General features: G+C 45.6%; 1 protein-coding gene across 1 annotated transcript in view; it reads right to left on the reverse strand.

The window, feature by feature from the left end:
• DLK1 (delta like non-canonical Notch ligand 1) overlaps positions 1–7,995 on the reverse strand; it is a 51,226-nt gene extending 43,231 nt beyond the window's left edge. The window contains exon 1 of the mRNA XM_066605803.1: positions 7,919–7,995. Within this exon, the coding sequence (XP_066461900.1) occupies positions 7,919–7,979 (61 nt within the window). The 5' untranslated portion in view covers positions 7,980–7,995. The remainder of the gene's footprint in view (positions 1–7,918) is intronic.
• Positions 7,996–21,721: the final 13,726 nt, after the last annotated feature.

Consider the following 21,721-nt stretch of genomic DNA (forward strand, 5'->3'; position numbering starts at 1 on the left):
ACGAGTCCTATCAGGGGGATTAATTAGGGATTTATACAGGTGAGAAGTGGTTTACCTATCTATAGGTAGAGAGTAATCTGAGGTCTTTATAAAAGGTTGGGCTGGGTTCTGGATTATTAGCTATAATGCGTCTACTCAGAGGGGACCACAAGTGACATAGGCTAGAGCCATGTGTTCATAGAATTGTTTCCTATTGAAAACCCTGTCCACAGCTCAATGTAAAAAGGGTTGGCATTCTTTATTCAAAAAGGCTGTTTTTAGAAAAAAAAATATTATGTGCATCACATTGCATGCAACATCCTATTAAATCTCCCTGAGGCCGATCTTCAAAAGTTGGCAAGTATGACCTAGACTGAGAGTGAGACCTATATCGGAAAGCCCTGGATGAGGTGGGATGGGGAAGCCTTAGGAGGGGTCCTTCAAAATCAAACGTTGGATGTGAAGGAACTAGAAGCCACGATGGTTAGGGTCTAGAAAGAGAGATGTACAGAAACCCTAGATGGCCCTTTCTTCTGGCTGCCAGCATTTTTCTTTCCACTGCACTCATTTTAAGGGTCTGGCCAAGAATTGTGAAATAAACTGAGCGTAATAGAGGCAGCAGCACAACAAATAATAGCATGAAAGGTGTTATACATGGCTAAAAAAATATCCAAATGAAGTCTTGTAAAATACAGTACACTCAGCCATTGATCCCACACTGCCAGACATTGATCCCACACTGCTCCAGCGCTGCTGCTCTGGTGGTCCCCACCAGACTATGTTTATATGGCTGCAGTGGTGATGTGCCCATGTACGAGTGCTGCAGCGAATCATTGTCCTCAGTGGTTTTGTGCTGTACACTATGTATATGGGCATGTTACCTCTGCATGGCAAGGACCACCAGTGTACCATGGCCAGGGGCTTAACTAAAGGCTCATGGGCTGTGTGCAAAAGTTCAGCTTGGGTCTTTCCTCCCACCTGTACCTGTACCCATACCTTAACTGTACTGCATACAGCTGCAAAACCAATTTGCATACCTGATCTAGTTAGCCCCTTGGCATAAGCTTTCCAAGCATGACTAATTTCCTGGGCTACGTGAAAATTTGTTTGTAGTCCCTTAGGCTGTGTTCATGGAGGTTTTTTTTGCATTTTTGATTAAAATTAAAAAACACATTTAAAAAACTGAATACGGTATTCAAAAACTATGTGGGTTTTTAAGAAACTGCATACACTATTAAAAACCACATACAGGTTTTAGATCGACTTTTCTAAAATCGTATGTAAAGTGTGCAGTCATATACAGGAAATACCCAGGTTGTGCCAGTGCAGTCCATATCACTGTATACAGGATGTATAAGTTATACTAGCTATATATAACTATATACACAGATACCCAGTGTATACCATATCACTATATACATGATATATAGTATACACATGTCCTGTATATAGTGATATGAACCATACTGGTATAACCTGCATACCCCGTTTATATGTATAGCTATATATATATATATATATATATATATAACTACATACAGCACATACCTGGGATACACCTCATGTACGTGACTCCCCTCTTCGGCTATCAGACTGCGCCGGCCTGGACCAATCACGCGGCCAGCAGTGCACTGATGGACTGCGGTTGTGATGTATCACAGTCTCTCAGTGGAAGGCATGACCACATGCCTGGGAAGTCTGCAGTGTGGAACTGGCTGCCCCGAGTAACGGCCCTTCCCTCCCTAAGCATCATCCGGAGCTATAAAACAGTATATGGCAGGGGCCCCATGGGCCCCTCTAGCCAAGGGGCGGGGTCACAATTGCGACAACTAGCTGACCATGCGATCTAATGGGTGAGTATACTTTGTTTTACTATTTTAGGCAGTTAAAAACATTTTCATAACTCAGACAATAATTAAAGGGGCTGTCTGAGGTGTTAAAATAATGTGAGTAAATGCAGGAAAGGTGATTAAATACCAAAGATGCTATACTCACCAGCCCAATCACCCTCCGCTCCAGTCCTCCTTGCCAGGCTCTGTTCATATGGCTAATGCAGTTATGCGCCCAAATACTCATGTGCCTGCTGCAGCCATTCACTGGCCTCAGTGGTCTCGTGCTGTATACAGCAGGGAGGACCGGAGTGGTGCAAGATCCGACTGCGATGAGTATAGCATCTTTTGTTACTTTTCATCTTTCCTGCAGTTATTCAATTTTTCTATAACTCGTACAATCCCTTTCAGTCACTGATATTATTTATCACATTCATGAAGGGGTTGTGCTATATGGACGTTACCTCTCCACAGGTGACTGCTGGAGGCCCCATCGCTGGGATCCCCAACAGTGGTGCTGCTTACTCTTGTTACAATTGGGGGGGGGGGGGGAAGAATTAGGATGGAAATAGATGATTGTGTTTTTTTTCCATTGATTTCAATAGCTCTGTGTTACGCAGAAAGCTGCCATAGAAATCTATGGCAAGTTAAAAAAAGGGAGGGGGAGGTAGTTACTCTGGGTGATACGCAGGGAAAAAAGACAGCTGGCCCTAATTGCTAATTGCTGGGCGGCACCAGGACTTGTTTTAAATCCAGGGGCAGCCTGGTAATTAGCGGTTATTTGCATGTGGTTACCACGGGCATCCTCAGTGGGTACGCCAGCCTTTAAAGGCCTCCCCAGTGTTACTCTCCCTCCTGATTTGACGTTGGGCCTGGAGAGTTGTATTGCATGTTGGCAGTATAGGTGCTACATTGTATAGAATACCTGGTAATTAGAATATATTGACATTTCTAAGATTAATGTGGTATCATTAAAGAATTCAATATTGCATTAATCCCTGGAGGTGGGGGAGGCAAAAAATGAGATTCGGCTGTATAATATACCGCATCAGCAGGATATTGAACGCTGCGGGTGCTCACAGATAGCACTGCTGCTGGCTGACAGGTCAGGATGCAGAGATGGGCTGGAGAGCAAATTTCTGATGCAGGTGGAGGGGGACACAGTACCCCCGGGCTCTCAGCAGATGTTTGGGGCCGTCCGAGCTCCTGACCTAAACGGCTCACCTTGTGCTTCAGCTACTGTGGGGGCCAGGAGCACCGAGGCCCAGACGGGACCCAACTACAGGCGGTGCAGTGGGTTGATGTCATCGAACCGCTTGGGCCGGTCCAGGAGAAGACTTTACTCCAGTCATGACTAGGTATAGGTTTATACCATACATGTTACTCCTTGGTGGGAGCACTATTTTAAATAAGGGGGCACTATTATTACTAAGGGGTAAGATGACCAGACGTGCCAATTTAGACGGGGCAGTCCCACTTTGGAACCTTGTGTCCCACTTTTCCCAGTTTCCCTAAGCGGGACAGCCTTTTGTCCCACATTTGGGATGCAGGTTCACGATGAAGGTGGTTACCAGCCGGGGTGCCATGGCTCCCCGACTGGTAATGACACAGTGGCGCTGCTGTAGTATGCACACAATGACAGCAGCGTTTGCACCCAGGATCTTCCTTCCCTGACCTCTCCTCCTTGGTTCCGCAGGAGGTGAGGAGATGGGAGGGGGAGGCCAGGCACGCACAATTCCGCCCCCAGCGGCGCTGAGCAAAGGAGCAGCAGTGCATTGAAGACAAGGAGGAGGTAAGTATATCGGTCACAGGGGGACTCTATTACTACTGGAGCCACTGTGGGAGTCACTATTACTTACTGGGACCACTGTGGGGGTCACTCTTACTTACTAGAGCCACTGTGGGGATCACTCTTACTTATTGGGGCCACTGTAAGGGTCACAATTACTGGGGTTACTGTGGGGGTCACTATTACTAGGGCCACTGTGGGGTTCACTATAACTTACTGGAGCCACTGTTGGGGTCACTATTCCTGGGACCACTGTGGTGGTCACTCTGCATGTGGCAGCATTTCTCAAGCTGACTTAGGGTATGTTTACACATGGTGAAAATGCTGCAGAATGTCCACAGTGGAAATTTCCGCTGCAAATTCCGCAGAGTTTCTGCATCAAAAAAACTGTAAAAATCCCTACCATTGGTGCAAATTTTGACTGGCAATCAGTTGCGACGGAAGTAAAATCATAGGTCATGATAAGCCCCACCCCTGACCACACACCTTTGTCCCACTTTGACCCTGGGAAATTCTGGTCACCTTACTAAGGGGTCACTTGCGGCAACATTACTACTAAGAAGGCCCTGTTATTATTAAGGGGCACTGCACAGGATCACTGGTGGCACTATTATTACTAAGGAGCACTTAGAGCACTATTACTAAATGGGGAACTATTATTACTAAGGGGACACTACTAAGGGGGCACTGTGAGAACTATTATTACTAAGACGCACTATTAGTACAAAATGGGCACTCAGAGCACTATTACTAAAGGGCCACTATTATAACTAAGGGGGCATTGAGGGTGCATATTAAGGGAGCAGTATTATTACTAAAGAGCCACTAAAGGGCTCTATTACTACTAAGGGGGCAATATTACTGTATAAAGACACTTACTATTAAAGGGGCAATAGGAGTATTATTGGTGCACAAATGGGTACTATTAAGTGGGCACAATTATTATTGTGTGACACTGGGGGCAGACTTCCTATTTTTGCAGCACTATTACTATTAATGGGGCTCTTGAGAATATGATTAACCCTTTGCAATCCAATTTTGGATTCAGGGTTTCCTAGGTGGCTTTCTCTTTCTGCCATTATAAAATAGCGCCATCTGCTGGCTAGAGCCAGTACTGCGGCGTGGGACATGCTGGAGAGGCCCCTGACAACAGAGCGGCCAGTAATCTACAGTAAGAATACCCTGCCAGACGTCTTCCGACATCGAAGCTGTACAGCCTTCAATCAGAATGTCTTTAGACGTCAGACAGTGGATTGGAAAGGGTTAAGAGAGCACTTAAAAAAAGGGCAACCAGGGGCACTATTATTTTGTAAGTAGCACAACAGTGGCCATTATTACTATGTGTGGGCACATAAGGGTATTTTTTTTACTGTGTGGGGCACTAAGAGGAGGACTTGTATAGTTTCAGGTACAAAACATAGCACTTTTATGGTTTGGTGCATTATTACCATCTCAGACATAATATAGTGCACTGTTTAGCACTATTAATTTTGAAGATAATTATAAGTATGACAAAATTATTTTGAAAACACAGTGATTGGAGAAACTGGGGAAACCAGCAGGTACAGTAAGGCTGGTGGCACGCGACCAAATTTCAATTCTGGAATCCGCAGTCGTCAATCGTGTGGACGAACCGCAGTATTCTACATCCATTGAAAGAATAGAACATTCGCATTTCCGCTCACATAAACGGACAGCGATTTCTGCAAATGGAAATAAAATCGCAGCGTGTTCTGTTTTTGTGTGGACCCCGCACAAACTCCTTCCATTATAGTCAATGGAAGCTGTCCAACCCATAACCCATCTGCAATTGACTTTGCGGATAGGTTGCAAGTACTCACGTCATCGCCTAGCACCTGTGTGGGAAAAACAAAGATTTAAAAAAAAAACAAACTACTGCGCAAGACTGATGGCAAGCGGCTGCAGTCATCTGCAATACAGAAGAAATGGGTTACGCAGGCTCACCGGCCGCAGTGAGAGCTGGATTCTACTGTGGGCTCCCGCATACAGAATCCAACCCGGTCGCGTGCAGCTGGCCTAATGGGGGCAGATGGGACAGCAACAGGCGCAGAATTGGGGTACCAGGATGTAGAATTTGTGTAGGTCAAGAAAGGGTTAAAGGAGTGCTGGAAAAGTGATGAGCTAAAGATGTCTGTTTACAAATATTTCAGAGACAAGTTGTGGCTGGAAGAAATCCTTATGACAGTCTGGGTCGGATGAAAAAGATGGGAAAAGGGAGCAACTCCAGAGAGGACGTCCCCTGTAAGTCACTAAATATAAGTGTACTGCAATTACTTATATGGTCTGTAGACCACATGTGTCAAACTGGTATCTATCACTCTGGTTATAATATTAGGGGTTTGTAGAACTACTATGATTAGAATGTGTGTGTTTATGATGCTGTTTGGGTTACTAGACCAAGGCTAGGCTGGTATACTCATCTGTATTATTATGTGTTTGTAATACGCTTGTCTGTACCTAGCCATACAGAGAAGGAATAAAGTTCTTGGTTCTGGTGTTGTATTCATATCATGAGCATGCTTCTGGGGCTGTAGTTATGCGCTGAGCTTGGTTCTGGTACTGTATGTTATGAACTTCGTCCTGGTGCTGTATTTATGACATGAGCTTAGTTTTGGGGTTGTATCTATATACCACCAATAGTGTGGAATTTAACTCTGATTTGGATATGGAAATGCTGTGGAATGTGCCGCGGAATTTCCGCTGCAGATATTCCGCAACATTTCTGCTCTATGTACCCTTAGTGTGGGCCTCTGCTTATGAGCCAGTTGTGTGTATTTGCCCCCCATGCTGAAATTTGTCAGCCAGCCCTTGTGCACTAGGGACCACAGGAAAAGGTCATGGGGACTATTTACTCAGTGTGAAATCATATACTGTGGATGGAAAAGAAAAAACAGATTGCACTTAGATGCCAACTGTGTGCAGTCCGTGTGATGGCATACGGAAGGGGAAAAAATGGACACATGGACTGAATATAGACCAAATACGGAGGCCGCACAGCGTTCTACACGTATGAGAAAAATGATGTTTTTTTGCAGACACGTAAGAGACGTTTTACCTTAGGCAAGTGTGCAGCTAGCCTAACACTGCATAAATATAGTCCCCTTTGTTGCATGTATTTACAAATTGGGTATAGCAATATTAATAAGAGGAATTATTTATAAGTGGGCAGAGCTAAACTTGGTGGTTTTCCTAAAGACTGTTATATACTACTGGTATATAAGATGATTTCCCATACATAAGTGTATCATATATGAGGTTATGTACTATAGAGGTTTTTATTTTCAATGCAGAGTTATATCCTATACTGAGTTGTATCCTATATACTGTAATGTACTATACAGCTCTATTTCCCATAAAGGGTTAGATTGGAATTATCAATAAATGGTAGGGTCTCCCATGGCTATATCCTATATAGCAATTATATTTTATACATGTTATTAGCCTATACAGAGTTACATCCTACACAGATTTTTTTTTCTCATAGATGGTTGCATCCTATATGGGGTCACATGTTATATTAAGTTATAATAGAGTACATACGATGTATACCTGTATAGGTATATAGAAGCGCTTCTGCATATCCTCCCTATTCCTATACAGGTTTGGAAGCACAGATGGTATAGACTTCTTATATCATTGTGGACATGCAGAATGATTCAGGTAAGTGCTGATCATAGACAGAAAATACAATAAACCATGAAGAATATCTGTGAATAACCATTTAGTTTCTAGTTACAACAGCAGTTGGTAGCATTGTACTGCAGATTTCCAATTATTTCCAACAGAGCTAGAAGGAGTTCCAGTACCTTATAGACCATTGCAACAGTCAGCTTGAGAACCGCTGGATTCTCTCAGCCCCCCCACATTCGATATTGTCTTATATCTCATAATATTTAGGTAGAATTTCCTTTTAACAACTCGATATGAACCAAATCCTCACCATCAGTGGTATCATTAATAGGATACATGCTTACTTTAACACTATTCATTATAAAAAATGGCAACATTATGGTTTTTACATCAAATTTGCACAGCATGTGTATTAACCTTTTAATAGGACTAACAGCAAAATAAAAAAAGATTTAAAAAAGTATTAAACAGAGGAAATGTTATTTTCTATAGAGTGACATACAGTAGATGCATCCCCCAGAACTCTTAGTCCTATGACTCCGAAGACTACTGTTCCTATCCTCCCTTGCAAGGGGATGACGAGACTTATAGTCCCACTGTAGCAGAGGAGCCACAGGTTGCTAGACGCTCGTGATTGGGAAATAAATATTTGGCATCAAATTGGATTTACCTTGAGTGGCTGACACGATAGACTGGGATAAAATGAAGCACAGAAGAACTCGCAGCTCCATCACCACTTGTTCCTCCGGGTACCTGAAACAAAACACACGTGTTACCAGCCAAGACCCTATTTAGTCATAATGTTATTCATACTGATCAAACTGGCACAAGAGGGGCACCACTAAGATACTAACCTTGATTGCTGCTCCCAATGGTAATGATTATCAAGCACCACTAAGTCTACTTCATTCACTGCCCTCCAAGGATTTTGCAGCTAAACTTCTGGAATTTTTTACTAATGCAATGCCCTTTAGATGCCAGCTTTCTCACACCAGTTCATTGGGAAACTAGAAAGCAAAGCAGATGCCCAAATTAGCTTTAAATCAGCTGCTCTCCAAGAAGTATAATGTCTTACTCCAATGAGTCCCAGGCAGCAGGAATCTTCCAGCCTCACAGAAAACAAAGCAATTCACTATTCATGCAGCTCCGCAGTCATAAAGCAGCGGATAATGAGAAGCCATTGCCTGTGCTACCCAGCATCAATTCTTCTCAAGCCAGAACCACTCCATCTCTTCACAGCAACAACTGAACTAAGGATTATTCTTCACAGCTCGGCATAAGCACGCCTCCGACACTGCTGCTACTCACTTACTAAGCTCCTCACAAAACATGAAGTGGATTTGTAATGCTCCTTTAAAGAAAAAGATGATGGTCATAATGGACATAAATTAATGTTTGCACCCGGAAAATATAACCTTTATGTCCGCTGAGTATTGACATTAAAGTGAATCTCGAGGGGATGCTAAGATGTCCTTGGCTTTGACCATAAAAAAATTGACATAGAACAATGACATTTCAGTGTTATTCTACACAGTCCCCTTGGATATCAATGCACTTCTTACTGCAGTGTTGCAACTTTGTCAACCCATCTAGAAAGAATTCCTTTGGTTGAGCGGCATACTAAATGTCAGCTGCTGCAAATGCATAAGAAATGCGGGCAAATTTGGTTCCCTTGAGGTGTTTCATCAAATTAGCTGATAGTCCAAAGTTGCCAGATCAGGCGAATTAATAAGATCATCCAGCACCTTGAAGCCTGGGTCAGCGCTCCATAATACTGTAACATAGTGCAAAACAGCCTCTAACATCGGAGCACTGTCCTGCATACTTTTTAGAAGCATATGTCTGATCTCATCTGACATCGGAGCTATGCAGGGAAATTGTATTGTCGGGCCAGGGCCATCACTGGACCATTAAGGTCTTCTTTGATATATCAAACTTCTCATAAGTTTATGAATCTTGTGTCCTCTTCTGTATCTGTAGTCAGCATAGAAGGCGAGCTGGTGCTTAAACGAGTGCGCTGGTTTATTTTTATATCTTACTCTGCCACTTTATACACTTTATAGGTGATGCCCGGATAAACAAATCCAACACAATTGAGAATCCAGTATAGAGACCGGCAATTTACAGGATTTATCCAAATAGAACGATTGGAAGTTTGGGGGATTGTAATGAAATTGGTGTTCCCTAGGCAATAGTTGCATTATATGCATATGACTTAGTAAATGTGGGCCATAGACCATTGTGTTGCTATTGGCAAAATGACAACTATAGCTCTGCTGCAATGACAAACATTATTCTCCTACCTCTATATACGCACAGAGCCAGCAAAGTCAAATTAAATTATTTATTTTGTGAATAATAATAAAACTCTCTGAGCTAAAAAAAATGCATCTGCGATTCATTTGCAAACTCGTTGAGGGAACATGTTCAGCGACATGTTGACAGTCTATATATAACAAACCCTAAGAAAAGGCATTTTTTCTGGCTGGAGAAAAACAAGACTTTTTGTAATTTTAAGATAAAGCCATGGTTGGTTAGGACCTGGAGAGTCAGGTCCATATGTTGTTAAAGAGGTTCGAAGAAAGATACGCTCAGAAGTCAGTTGTCTAGACATGGTATAAGATATATTCCCTTTAGCCCAAGGAAAGCTGCTAGAACTATTGCCATCTTGATGAAAACTCTTGGCGCAGAGGACATGCCAAAGAGCAGACACATGAACTGGGAGTATCTGAATCACTCCAGTGTATTGCTGCATTGAGGAAATTCCTGTGTGGCTGTAGGACCGGTATGTGCAAATACACATTTTTCAGATCAAGGTCCACTTTCCAATCGATCTTATGAATTATGTGAATCACAGATTTTATTGACTCCATCTTGAACCTGGGTTTCTTAAGGGTGAGAGGTCTATTACTAACCTCTACCACTGATCTTACTTGGGTACCACAAAAACCTTGGAAAACACCCCTGACCCTCTTTGATGGATATGGACCTCTTCTAGGACTCCCTTCATTACGCATTCCTCTAAAAGATAAACTGTTGGGCTGGTCCCTGTGTTTAAAAATAAAGTCTAGAGGAAAGGTTATGAACTTTCTGTCTTGATAGAAGACAGAACCTACAATCCTGATGTAGTCTAACCCTACTTTGGCAAATACCCACAGAAACAAGCTCTTACCGGAGCCAACAAACTGGTGTCATAAATCTTCTTTTTTTGAGTTAGAGAAAAATAGCTTCTTCTTCAATGATGGACCCAAAGACGTATTCTTGTGTTGGTTGAAACTTTTGTGCCCTTCCTTGTATCTGGGATTCCTTCTTCTTCCTGTAGAACTTTTTCTCTGAAGATAAAACTACCTAACTTTCTTTTTGGTTGGCTGGAGAAATGAGGCTGCTTTTTGTCTTTGTTTAAGGACTTCAGGATTTCTTGTAGTTGGTGTCTGAACAGGTTATTAGGATGGAAATAAAGGAAGCAAAAATTATTTTCTAATGGCACATCCCTGAACCAATCCTTCAAGCAGTATGCTTGTCTTGCAGAGGTAATATAGTAACATAGTATGCTAGGCTAAATGAAGACAATATCCATCTAGTTGCTTTTTCTGGACTTAACGGATGCCCTCTTGTTACCGTCGTGGTCCTGGGTATAAACAGATCATGGGAGAGATCGTCGTATTGTTCCCTCATGTATTTATACATAGTTATTTGGTCTTCTCTTAACTGTCTTTTTTCTATAATCCCAATTTTGATAGCCTCTCTGGGTATTCTAATCCTCTCATTCCATGTATTAGTTTAGTTGCCCTTCTTTGAACCCCCTCCAGCACTGTAACATCTTTCCTGAGCCCCAGAGTCCAGAACTGTACGCAGTATTCCATGTGGGGCCTGACTAGTGCCTTATATAGTAGAAGAATAATGTTCTCATCCCTCGCCCCTATACCTCTTTAATGCACCCCAAAACTTTATTTGCGTTTGCAGCAGCTGACTGGAATTGATTGCTCCAGTTAAGTCTAAAGTTCTCTGGTACCCCCAGGTATTTCTCCATCTCACTTTTCCCTAGCAGTACCCCATTTAGTGTATATTGGTGACATCCATTTCTCCTGCCCATGTGCATAACCTTACATTTATCAATATTGAACTTCATTTGCTATTTTTCTTCCCAAGCCGCCAACTTATCTAGGTCCGTTTGTAGCCGCATATTGTCATCCTTTGTATTAATTATCTTGTGTAGTTTGATATCTTCTGCAAATATTGATATTTTACTGTGCCGTCCCTCTATCAGGTCATTGATAAATATATTAAACAGAATAGGCCTAATACTTAACCCTGTGGCAACCCACTAGCAACGGTGGCCCAATCAGAGTCCAAACCATTACCACCCTCTGCTTTCTATCTGTGAGCCAGTTCTTTACCCAGATACATACATTTTCCTCCAGACCAAGCTGTCTCATTTTATATATCAACCTATTATGCAGCACAGTGTCAAATGCTTTAGAAAAATCCAGGTACATGAGGGTCAATAGCCTCTCCCAGGTCCAGTCTACAATTTACTTCATTGTAGAAGCTGATCAGATTGGTCTGACATGATCGACCCCTCATGAACCAATGCTGATGCCGTTATGCAGTTGTTCTCCTTGAGGTATCCTAGGATGGCATCTCTCAGAAAACCCTTGAATATTTTTCCAATTGTTGATGTGAAGCTTACCAGCCTGTAGTTACCAGGCTCTCTTTTAGACCCCTTTTTGTATATTGGTACCACATTGGCAATGCGCCAATCCAGCGGTACAACCCCAGTCTCCATAGTGTCCATAAATATAAGAAATAGCGGTCTATCTATCGCGTTACTTAGTTCCCTTAGAACACTTGGGCGTATTCCATCTGGGCCCGGTGATGGTTTATCGATTTTAATCCTTTTTAACTGGCTCTACACCTCATCCTGTGTTAGGCATGCAATACTTAGCGGGGGAATGGGTGTGGGGTTGGGGGGGGGGTGTTTTATTCCCCCGCATCTCGTGTGACATTTTTTTAAAATTTGTTAATATACTTGAGAAAAAACTATTTAATAGATTAGCCCTCCCCCCATTGTCTTCTATGGTTTCTTCTGCATTATTTGTTAAGGGGCCAGCGCTTTCAGTGCAAATCCTTTTACTGTGGATAAAACCATGAACGTGGCATTTAGCTTTAGTATATCAAGAGGTAGGTCCATCAGGAACTACCAAAGTTAGCCTAATATTAGTGAGATTCTCCAAGATTTCCTCTCTCAGCATTCCTTGTATGTTGTAAGTATGCTGGCCAAGTCACACCCTAAGAACTCTAACTGGAAAAGTAGAAAATGCTTCTCGACAACATGCTGCAAGTACCACATAACGTCTTCTTAACAAGGATGCATCTTTCTTATCCATGCGGTCCTTTTAATAAAGACAATTCTTCCAATGGAAATATTAGTTTTTTGGACAAGCCTACTGCCCCTAAATCAACTTTTGAAGGGGATTTCTATTGAGTGAAGAACTTGCTGCAAGCACCACAGTTGTGTGTTCAATTTATTGTGCTATGATATGAAATATGTGTTTTTTATTTATTTTTTGTATTTTTATGCCAAGTAAAGAAAATGTGCAAAAAAGGGGGGTTTTGTTACAATTTTTTTAACGTGCTTTTTTTTCTTTACAATTTTTTCTTCTTTATGTTTTTTATGCCCCTTAGGCGTCATGTCCACAGGCATAATTGAATTGCGGAATCCGAGTGGTTCTCCCGTGTGGATGATCCGCAGTTCAATATGCCCATAGACTATCATTGGACATCCGCAGGTATTTAAACGTGATTTAAATACCTGCGGATGTCACATTTTTTCCCAGCATGCGTATCCCATGCATGGGAAAGAAGGCACCATGCTCCATTTTCTGCGGTTTTCCTGCACAGACGTCTTCCGCAAGCTTCCATTGAAGTCAATGGAATACATCTGGATGCGCAGCACGTCCACAGCTGACACCATTGAAAAGCAGGAGTTTAAAAAAAATAATAGAAGGCATGACGCATTTGCGTGGCGTCCCTAGCTCATCTGCAGTTCACAAAATAGAAGATCTGGCTGTGACGGAGGAAAGCCCCACAGCGTTCGGACAGGTCAGTAAAATGTATTTTTTTGGCTTGATGTCTGCGGGCCGGGTGGATTCCGCTGCGGGATTCTGCACGGGGAAACTGTGCGGGCCTGTGGACATGAGGCCTTAGGGTACTTGAAATAGAAAGGCTATGATTGCTATGATAATGTATTGCAGTACTTATGTACTACAAAGCATTAGAGCTTACAATAATCATCACAGGTAATGGCAGACCCAGACGCAATTACATAGCTCCAGTAATAATGAACAGCTAGCAAATGTGCTCAAGAGATGCTCTTGGTATTGATTACCAGCCAGAACTGGAGGGTCGCTTTAAGCTCACATGGAAAGCCTTCTTCTTTGCTTAAGTATTGTGAGTTTTGTTGGTCTAGGTCCACTCTCATGCACCATAGGACTCTTTCCAAGACTGTTCCCATAACCATGCTGATTACACACTACCTAGTGATCATCTTCCAAGCTGCCTTTCAGAAGACCCTTACCAGGCAATTGGATTCCAGCCATAACCCAAAAGTATTGTAATCTTGGCAGCATTTACCAGCCCTAGCAGCTGAATCTTGACACTTTAAGCAGGAAAATTCTGCACAAATTACAAAATCCCATAGAGGCATAGGAGCACTGATAGCACTGGCCATGACCCAGATACCGGGCATGTGCCAGTTACCAAACCTGAAGCATGCTGGTCACTGCCGAAGTTGGGACCTTATGATCCACTGGTGGAGTGAAGTGACAGGTCTCAAGCTCCTCTCCACAGGCAGGCACCAGTGAAACTCCAGAATGCCACCCAGAAAGCCAAAAAGTAGGGGAGATGAGGGATGTGCCATCAAGTCTGAATTCTCCTGGACACAGTGGTAGGCACACACACCTTGTAACCTCTATACAGTAGAGCAATCTGACAGGTCCTACATTTCTTCCAACCTGGGATGCCAAGAAGACATATGACATGGGGGAGATCATATACGCTCCAAGAGACCTGCTGGGGCTAGACCTCTGCTGGGGGCTAGAGAAGAGCAATAGATACTGTACAAGGAAATGGCAAGCTGGACAGTTGGGACAGAAGAAGAAATACGCTTTAATCTGTCTCAGAATTCTTTATGGAATATGTGTGACGGAGGTAATTGGATAATTGGTTAATTAAGATTGATACTCTTGTGTCCTAGCTTGGAGCATAAGGAATATTAATGCATCATGTGCCATCTGAGGACAAGACTGAAAGTAGGTTTATCTTCAGTCCTATGTGAGACAACTCTTTACATATCAGTAGTTCCAAATGAGAAAATTGGCACTGCTACTTTTGGCTACCTCACCTCTGCTGCAGCTGTTGTACAGATATGCTATATACTATGCATACCTTTTCGTAGAGAGGCCATCAATTTAATTGAAAATAAGTCCTTCCGTTGCATAGGAAGAGTTAAGTTCTAAAATGAATGAATCACTGCCATAGTATCTTCAGATAAACTTATTGCCTGGAGCTGAGGTCACGCAAGGTTAGGAACTGTCAATTCTCTTTCTAAGAAACAAGGCCAACATGAAGAGGTTCAAACATCTCTTATTCTCACATGTAACAAAGATAAAATTCAAAACTCAATTGGTAAAGTAAAACTACATCCATAATATATAAGTGAGAACATCTAGAAAGACAGAGAGATAGTCCTTTGTTCTGGCATCCGAGAGTCTAGAGATCCCACTAATCCACCGTCCGCCCAATAACCGTTTTACTTTATTATGCACATCATTAACAAATAAAGACACATTTAGCTGAATTTATTAAGACTAAACCGCTAGGATTATGGACTGTTCTACAGGATATAGAAGGGTTAATATTAGAGATGAGCGAACGTGTTCTTCCGAGCTTGATATTCGTGCGAATATTAGGGTGTTCGGGATGTTCGTTATTCGTAGCGAACACCATGCGGTGTTCTGGTTATTTTCACTTCCTTCCCTGAGACGTTAGCGTGCTTTTCTGGCCAATTGAAAGACAGGGAAGGCATTACAACTTCCCCCTGTGACGTTCAAGCCCTATACCACCCCCCTGCTGTGAGTGGCTGGGAAGATCAGGTGTCACCGGAACATAAAAGTCGGCCCCTCCCGCGGTTCGCCTCAGATGCGGTGTGAGTTAGATAAGGGACAGTGCTGTTTGTACCGGAGCTGCTGTAGGGAAAGAATTGGTAGTTAGTGTAGGCTTCAAGACCCCCCAAAGGTCCTTATTAGGGCCACTGATAGCTGTGTGTTGGCTGCTGTTAGCAGTGGCAAATTTTTTTCTCTCAAAATCGCCTCTGCAGACCGTTGCACCTGGCATTAGGGACAGAAGTGCTGCATAGGCAGGGAGAGTGTTAGGAGTGAGTGTAGCCTTCAAGAACCTCAACGGTCCTTTCTAGGGCCATATTTATCCGTGTGCAGTACTGTCCAGGCTGCTGTTAGCTGTGCTGCATTTTTTTTTGCTTCTCAAAATCGCCTCTGCAGACCATTGCACCCTCCATTGATACTGCAGGGAAAGAATTGTATAGGCAGGGCGACAACACAGTTGTTATTCATTGAATATACGCAGTGCTGCCTTTTGGTGCCAAAAAACTGAAAACAAATCTATTTGTCCAGCCTCTGTCCGTCCTAAGGGCTGTGGACACGTGTGAGCTGCGTGAACAACATTGCTAAATCAGACGCACCCAGCTACGCTTTACTGCTGGCTTCGCCATTTGCTTTCCTTAATTGGGAAAAAAATACCTGCTCTCCAAGAGTTATAATAACTCTGCTACCCTCACGTTCTGTGACACATAAGCAGGGACACAGCACAGTTATTAAACTTCTCATGTTCATTGAATATACGCAGTGCTGCCTTTTGGTGGAAAAAAACTGAAAACAAATCTATTTGTCCAGCCTCTGTCCGTCCTAAGGGCGGTGGAGACGTGTGAGCTGCGTGAACAACATTGCTAAATCAGACGCACCCAGCTAAGCTTTACTGCTGGCTTCGCCATTTGCTTTCCTTAATTGGGAAAAAAATACCTGCTCTCCAAGAGTTATAATAACTCTGCTACCCTCACGTTCTGTGACACATAAGCAGGGACACAGCACAGTTATTAAACTTCTCATGTTCATTGAATATACGCAGTGCTGCCTTTTGGTGGAAAAAAACTGAAAACAAATCTATTTGTCCAGCCTCTGTCCGTCCTAAGGGCGGTGGAGACGTGTGAGCTGCGTGAAGAACAGTGCTAAATCATACGCACCCAGCTACGCTTTACTGCTGGCTTCGCCATTTGCTTTCCTTAATTGGGAAAAAAATACCTGCTCTCCAAGAGTTATAATAACTCTGCTACCCTCACGTTCTGTGACACATAAGCAGGGACACAGCACAGTTATTAAACTTCTCATGTTCATTGAATATACGCAGTGCTGCCTTTTGGTGGAAAAAAACTGAAAACAAATCTATTTGTCCAGCCTCTGTCCGTCCTAAGGGCGGTGGAGACGTGTGAGCTGCGTGAACAATATTGCTAAATCAGACGCACCCAGCTACGCTTTACTGCTGGCTTCGCCATTTGCTTTCCTTAATTGGGAAAAAAATACCTGCTCTCCAAGAGTTATAATAACTCTGCTACCCTCACGTTCTGTGACACATAAGCAGGGACACAGCACAGTTATTAAACTTCTCATGTTCATTGAATATACGCAGTGCTGCCTTTTGGTGGAAAAAAACTGAAAACAAATCTATTTGTCCAGCCTCTGTCCGTCCTAAGGGCTGTGGACACGTGTGAGCTGCGTGAACAACATTGCTAAATCAGACGCACCCAGCTACGCTTTACTGCTGGCTTCGCCATTTGCTTTCCTTAATTGGGAAAAAAATACCTGCTCTCCAAGAGTTATAATAACTCTGCTACCCTCACGTTCTGTGACACATTAGCAGGGACACAGCACAGTTATTAAGCTTAGATAATTCATTCACTAGAGGCAGTGGGGCCTTTCGTTTTCCAAAAAGGGCAAAAATTATATTTGGCCTGCAGTCTTGCGCCAATTTATTTCCTGCCTGTGAAATCAAATCACTGGTAATACAGCATGCTGAGGGGTAGGGGTAGGCCTAGAGGACGTGGACGCGGCCGAGGACGCGGAGGGCCAAGTCAGGGTGTGGGCACAGGCCAAGCTCCTGATCCAGGTGTGTCGCAGCCGACTGCTGCGCGATTAGGAGAGAGGCACGTTTCTGGCGTCCCCACATTCATTGCCCAATTAATGGGTCCACGCGGGAGACGGTTATTAGAAAATGAGCAGTGTGAGCAGGTCCTGTCCTGGATGGCAGAAAGTGCTTCGAGCAACCTATCGTCTACCCGCAGTTCTGCGCCGTCCACTGCTGCCAATCCGAATCCTCTGTCTGCTGCTCCTCCTTCCTCCCAGCCTCCTCACTCCACTACAATAACACCTGCTCAGGAGCGGGAACACTCCCAGGAACTGTTCTCGGGCCCCTGCTTAGATTGGGCAGCAGCGGTTCCTCTCCCACCAGAGGAGTTTATCGTCACTGATGCCCAACCATTCGAAAGTTCCCGGGGTCCGGGGGAAGAGGCTGGGGACTACCGCCAACTGTCTCAACAACTTTCTGTGGGTGAGGAGGACGATGACGATCAGACACAGTTGTCTTGCAGTGAGGTAGTAGTAAGGGCAGTAAGTCCGAGGGAGCAGCGCACAGAGGATTCGGAGGAAGAGCAGCAGGACGATGAGGTGACTGACCCCACCTGGTGTGCAACGCTTACTCAGGAGGACAGGTCTTCAGAGGGGGAGTCAAGGGCATCAGCAGGGCAGGTTGCAAGAGGCAGTGCGGTGGCCAGGGGTAGAGGCAGGGCCAGACCGAATAATCCACCAAGTGTTTCCCAAAGCGCCCCCTCGCGCCATGCCACCCTGCAGAGGCCGAGGTGCTCTAAGGTCTGGCAGTTTTTCACAGAGACGCCTGACGACCGACGAACAGTGGTGTGCAACCTTTGTTGCGCAAAGCTCAGCCGGGGAGCCAACACCAACAGCCTCACCACCACCACCATGCGCAGACATATGATGGCCAAGCACCCCACAAGGTGGGACGAAGGCCGTTCACCGCCTCCGGTTTGCACCCCTGCCTCTCCCCCTGTGCCCCAACCTGCCACTGAGATGCAACCCCCCTCTCAGGACACAGGCACTACCGCCTCATGGCCTGCACCCACACCCTCATCTCCGCTGTCCTCGGCCCCATCCAGCAGTGTAGTTCAGCGCACCGTTCAGCCGTCGCTTGCGCAAGTGTTCGAGCGCAAGCGCAAGTACGCCGCCACGCACCCGCACGCTAAAACGTTAACCGTCCGCATAGCAAAATTCATCAGCCTTGAGATGCTGCCGTATAGGGTTGTGGAAACTGAGTCCTTCAAAAGTATCATGGAGGCGGCGGCCCTGCGCTACTCAGTTCCCAGTCGCCACTACTTTTCCCGATGTGCCGTCCCAGCCCTGCACGACCACGTCTCCCGCAACATTGTGCGCGCCCTCACCAACGTGGTTACTGCCACGGTCCACTTAACTACGGACACGTGGACAAGCACAGGCGGGCAGGGCCACTACATCTCCCTGACGGCACATTGGGTGAATTTAGTGGAGGCTGGGACAGAGTCAGAGCCTGGGACCGCTCACGTCCTACCCACCCCCAGAATTGCGGGCCCCAGCTCGGTGCTGGTATCTGCGGAGGTGTATGCTTCCTCCACTAAAGCACCCTCCTCCTCCTCCTCCTCTGTCTCACAATCAAGATGTGTTAGCAGCAGCATGTCGCCAGCAGTCGGTGTCGCGCGGTGTGGCAGCACAGCGGTGGGCAAGCGTCAGCAGGCCGTGCTGAAACTACTCAGCTTAGGCGATAAGAGGCACACGGCCCACGAACTGCTGCAGGGTCTGACACAGCAGACCGACCGCTGGCTTGCGCCGCTGAGCCTCCAACCGGGCATGGTCGTGTGTGACAACGGCCGTAACCTGGTGGCGGCTCTGCAGCTCGGCAGCCTCACGCACGTGCCATGCCTGGCCCACGTCTTTAATTTGGTGGTTCAGCGGTTTCTGAAAAGCTACCCACGCTTGTCAGACCTGCTCGTAAAGGCGCGCCGGCTCTGCGCACATTTCCGCAAGTCCCACACGGACGCTGCCACCCTGCACACCCTGCAACATCACTTTAAGCTGCCAGTGCACCGACTGCTGTGCGACGTGCCCACACGGTGGAACTCTACGCTCCACATGTTGGCCAGGCTCTATGAACAACGTAGAGCTATAGTCGAATACCAACTCCAACATGGGCGGCGCAGTGGGAGTCAGCCTCCTCAATTCCTTTCAGAAGAGTGGGCCTGGTTGGCAGACATCTGCCATGTCCTTGGTAATTTTGAGGAGTCTACCCAGGTGGTGAGCGGCGATGCTACAATCATTAGCGTCACCATTCCTCTGCTATGCATCTTGAGAAATTCCCTGCAAACCATAAAGGCAGCTGCTTTGCGCTCGGAAACGGGGGCGGGGGAAGACAGTATGCCGCTGGATAGTCAGGGCACCCTCCTGTCTATTTCTCAGCGCGTACAGGAGGAGGAGGAGGAGCATGAGGAGGATGAGGAGGAGGGGGAAGAGACAGCTTGGCCCGCTGCTGACGGTACACCGGCTGATTGCCTGTCATCCTTTCAGCGTGTATGGCCTGAGGAGGAGGAGGAGGAGGAGGAGGATCCTGATAGTGATCTTCCTAGTGAAGACAGCCATGTGTTGCGTACAGGTACCCTGGCACACATGGCTGACTTCATGTTAGGATGCCTTTCTCGTGACCCTCGCGTTGCACGCATTCTGGCCACGACGGATTACTGGGTGTACACACTGCTCGATCCACGGTATAAGGAGAACCTGCCCACTCTGATTCCCGAAGAGGAAAGGGGTTCGAGAGTGTTGCTATACCACAGGACCCTTGCGGACAAGCTGATGGTAAAATTCCCAGCCGACAGCGCTAGTGGCAGAAGGCGCAGTACCGAGGGCAAGGTAGCAGGGGATGTGCGTAGATCGAGCAGCATGTACATCCCAGGCAGTGCAACAGTCTTTAAGGGCCTGGCCAGCTTTATGGCTCCCCACCAAGACTGTGTCACCGCTCCCCAGTCGGCGGGAGCACTGTAAAAGGATGGTGAGGGAGTACGTAGCGGATCGCACGACCATCCTTGGTGACGCCTCTGCCCCCTACAACTACTGGGTGTCGAAGCTGGACATGTGGCCTGAACTAGCGCTGTATGCCCTGGAGGTGCTTGCTTGTCCTGCGGCTAGCGTCTTGTCGGAGAGGGTGTTTAGTGCGGCTGGGGGAATCATCACAGATAAGCGTAGCCGCTTGTCAACCGACAGTGCCGACAGGCTAACACTCATCAAGATGAACAAAGGCTGGATTTCCCCAGACTTCTGTTCTCCACCAGCGGACAGCAGCGATACGTAAGCAATACGTAGGCTGCACCCGCGGATGGAAGCTACATTCTCTCTCACCATCCAAAACGGGGACATTTCTGCTTCATCAATCTGTGTCTAATATTCCTCCTCCTCCTCCTCCTGCTCCTCCTCCTGAAACCTCACGTAATCACGCTGAACGGGCAATTTTTCTTAGGGCCACAAGGCTCACTCAAATAATTTTTCAGAACAATTTTTATAAGTTTCAATGCGCTTAAAAGCATTGGAACTTTAACTTGAACCAATTTTTCGTTACACTGGGCTGCCTCCAGGCCTAGTTACCACTTAAGCCACATTAACCAAAGCGATTAATGGGTTTCACCTGCCCTCTTGGCTGGCCATGGCCAATTTTTGGGATGTACATTAGTACTGTTGATACAGCAATTTTTGTGGGCCCTCGCCTACAGTGTAATCAAATTAATTTTTAGCCCACCTGCATTACAGCTGACGTTACCTCAGCTGTGTTGGGCAATGCAATGGGATATTTTTATGTACCGCCGGTGGGTTCCAGGGAGCCACCCATGCTGTAGGTGCACACTGAGTTTTTAATACATCTGTACACTTCTAAAGAACCCGTCTGACTGGGCCATGCAGTGTGGGCCGAAGCCCACCTGTATTACGCACGACATTACTACCTCAGCTGTGTTGGGCAATGCAATGGGATATTTCTATGTACCGCCGGTGGCTTCCTGGCACCCATCCAGGCAGTGGGTCCACAGGGAGTTTAACCTACATGTGTCCACTTGTAAAGAACCCCAGTCTGACTGGGGCATGCAGTGTGGGCCGAAACCCACCTGCATTAAGCACGACATTACTACCTCAGCTGTGTTGGGCAATGCAATGGGATATTTCTATGTACCGCCGGTGGCTTCCTGGCACCCACCCAGGCAGTGGGTCCACAGGGAGTTTAACCTACATGTGTCCACTTGTAAAGAACCCCAGTCTGA

This window comes from Eleutherodactylus coqui, chromosome 6 (assembly GCF_035609145.1).
Source record: "Eleutherodactylus coqui strain aEleCoq1 chromosome 6, aEleCoq1.hap1, whole genome shotgun sequence".
NCBI lineage: Eukaryota > Metazoa > Chordata > Amphibia > Anura > Eleutherodactylidae > Eleutherodactylus > Eleutherodactylus coqui.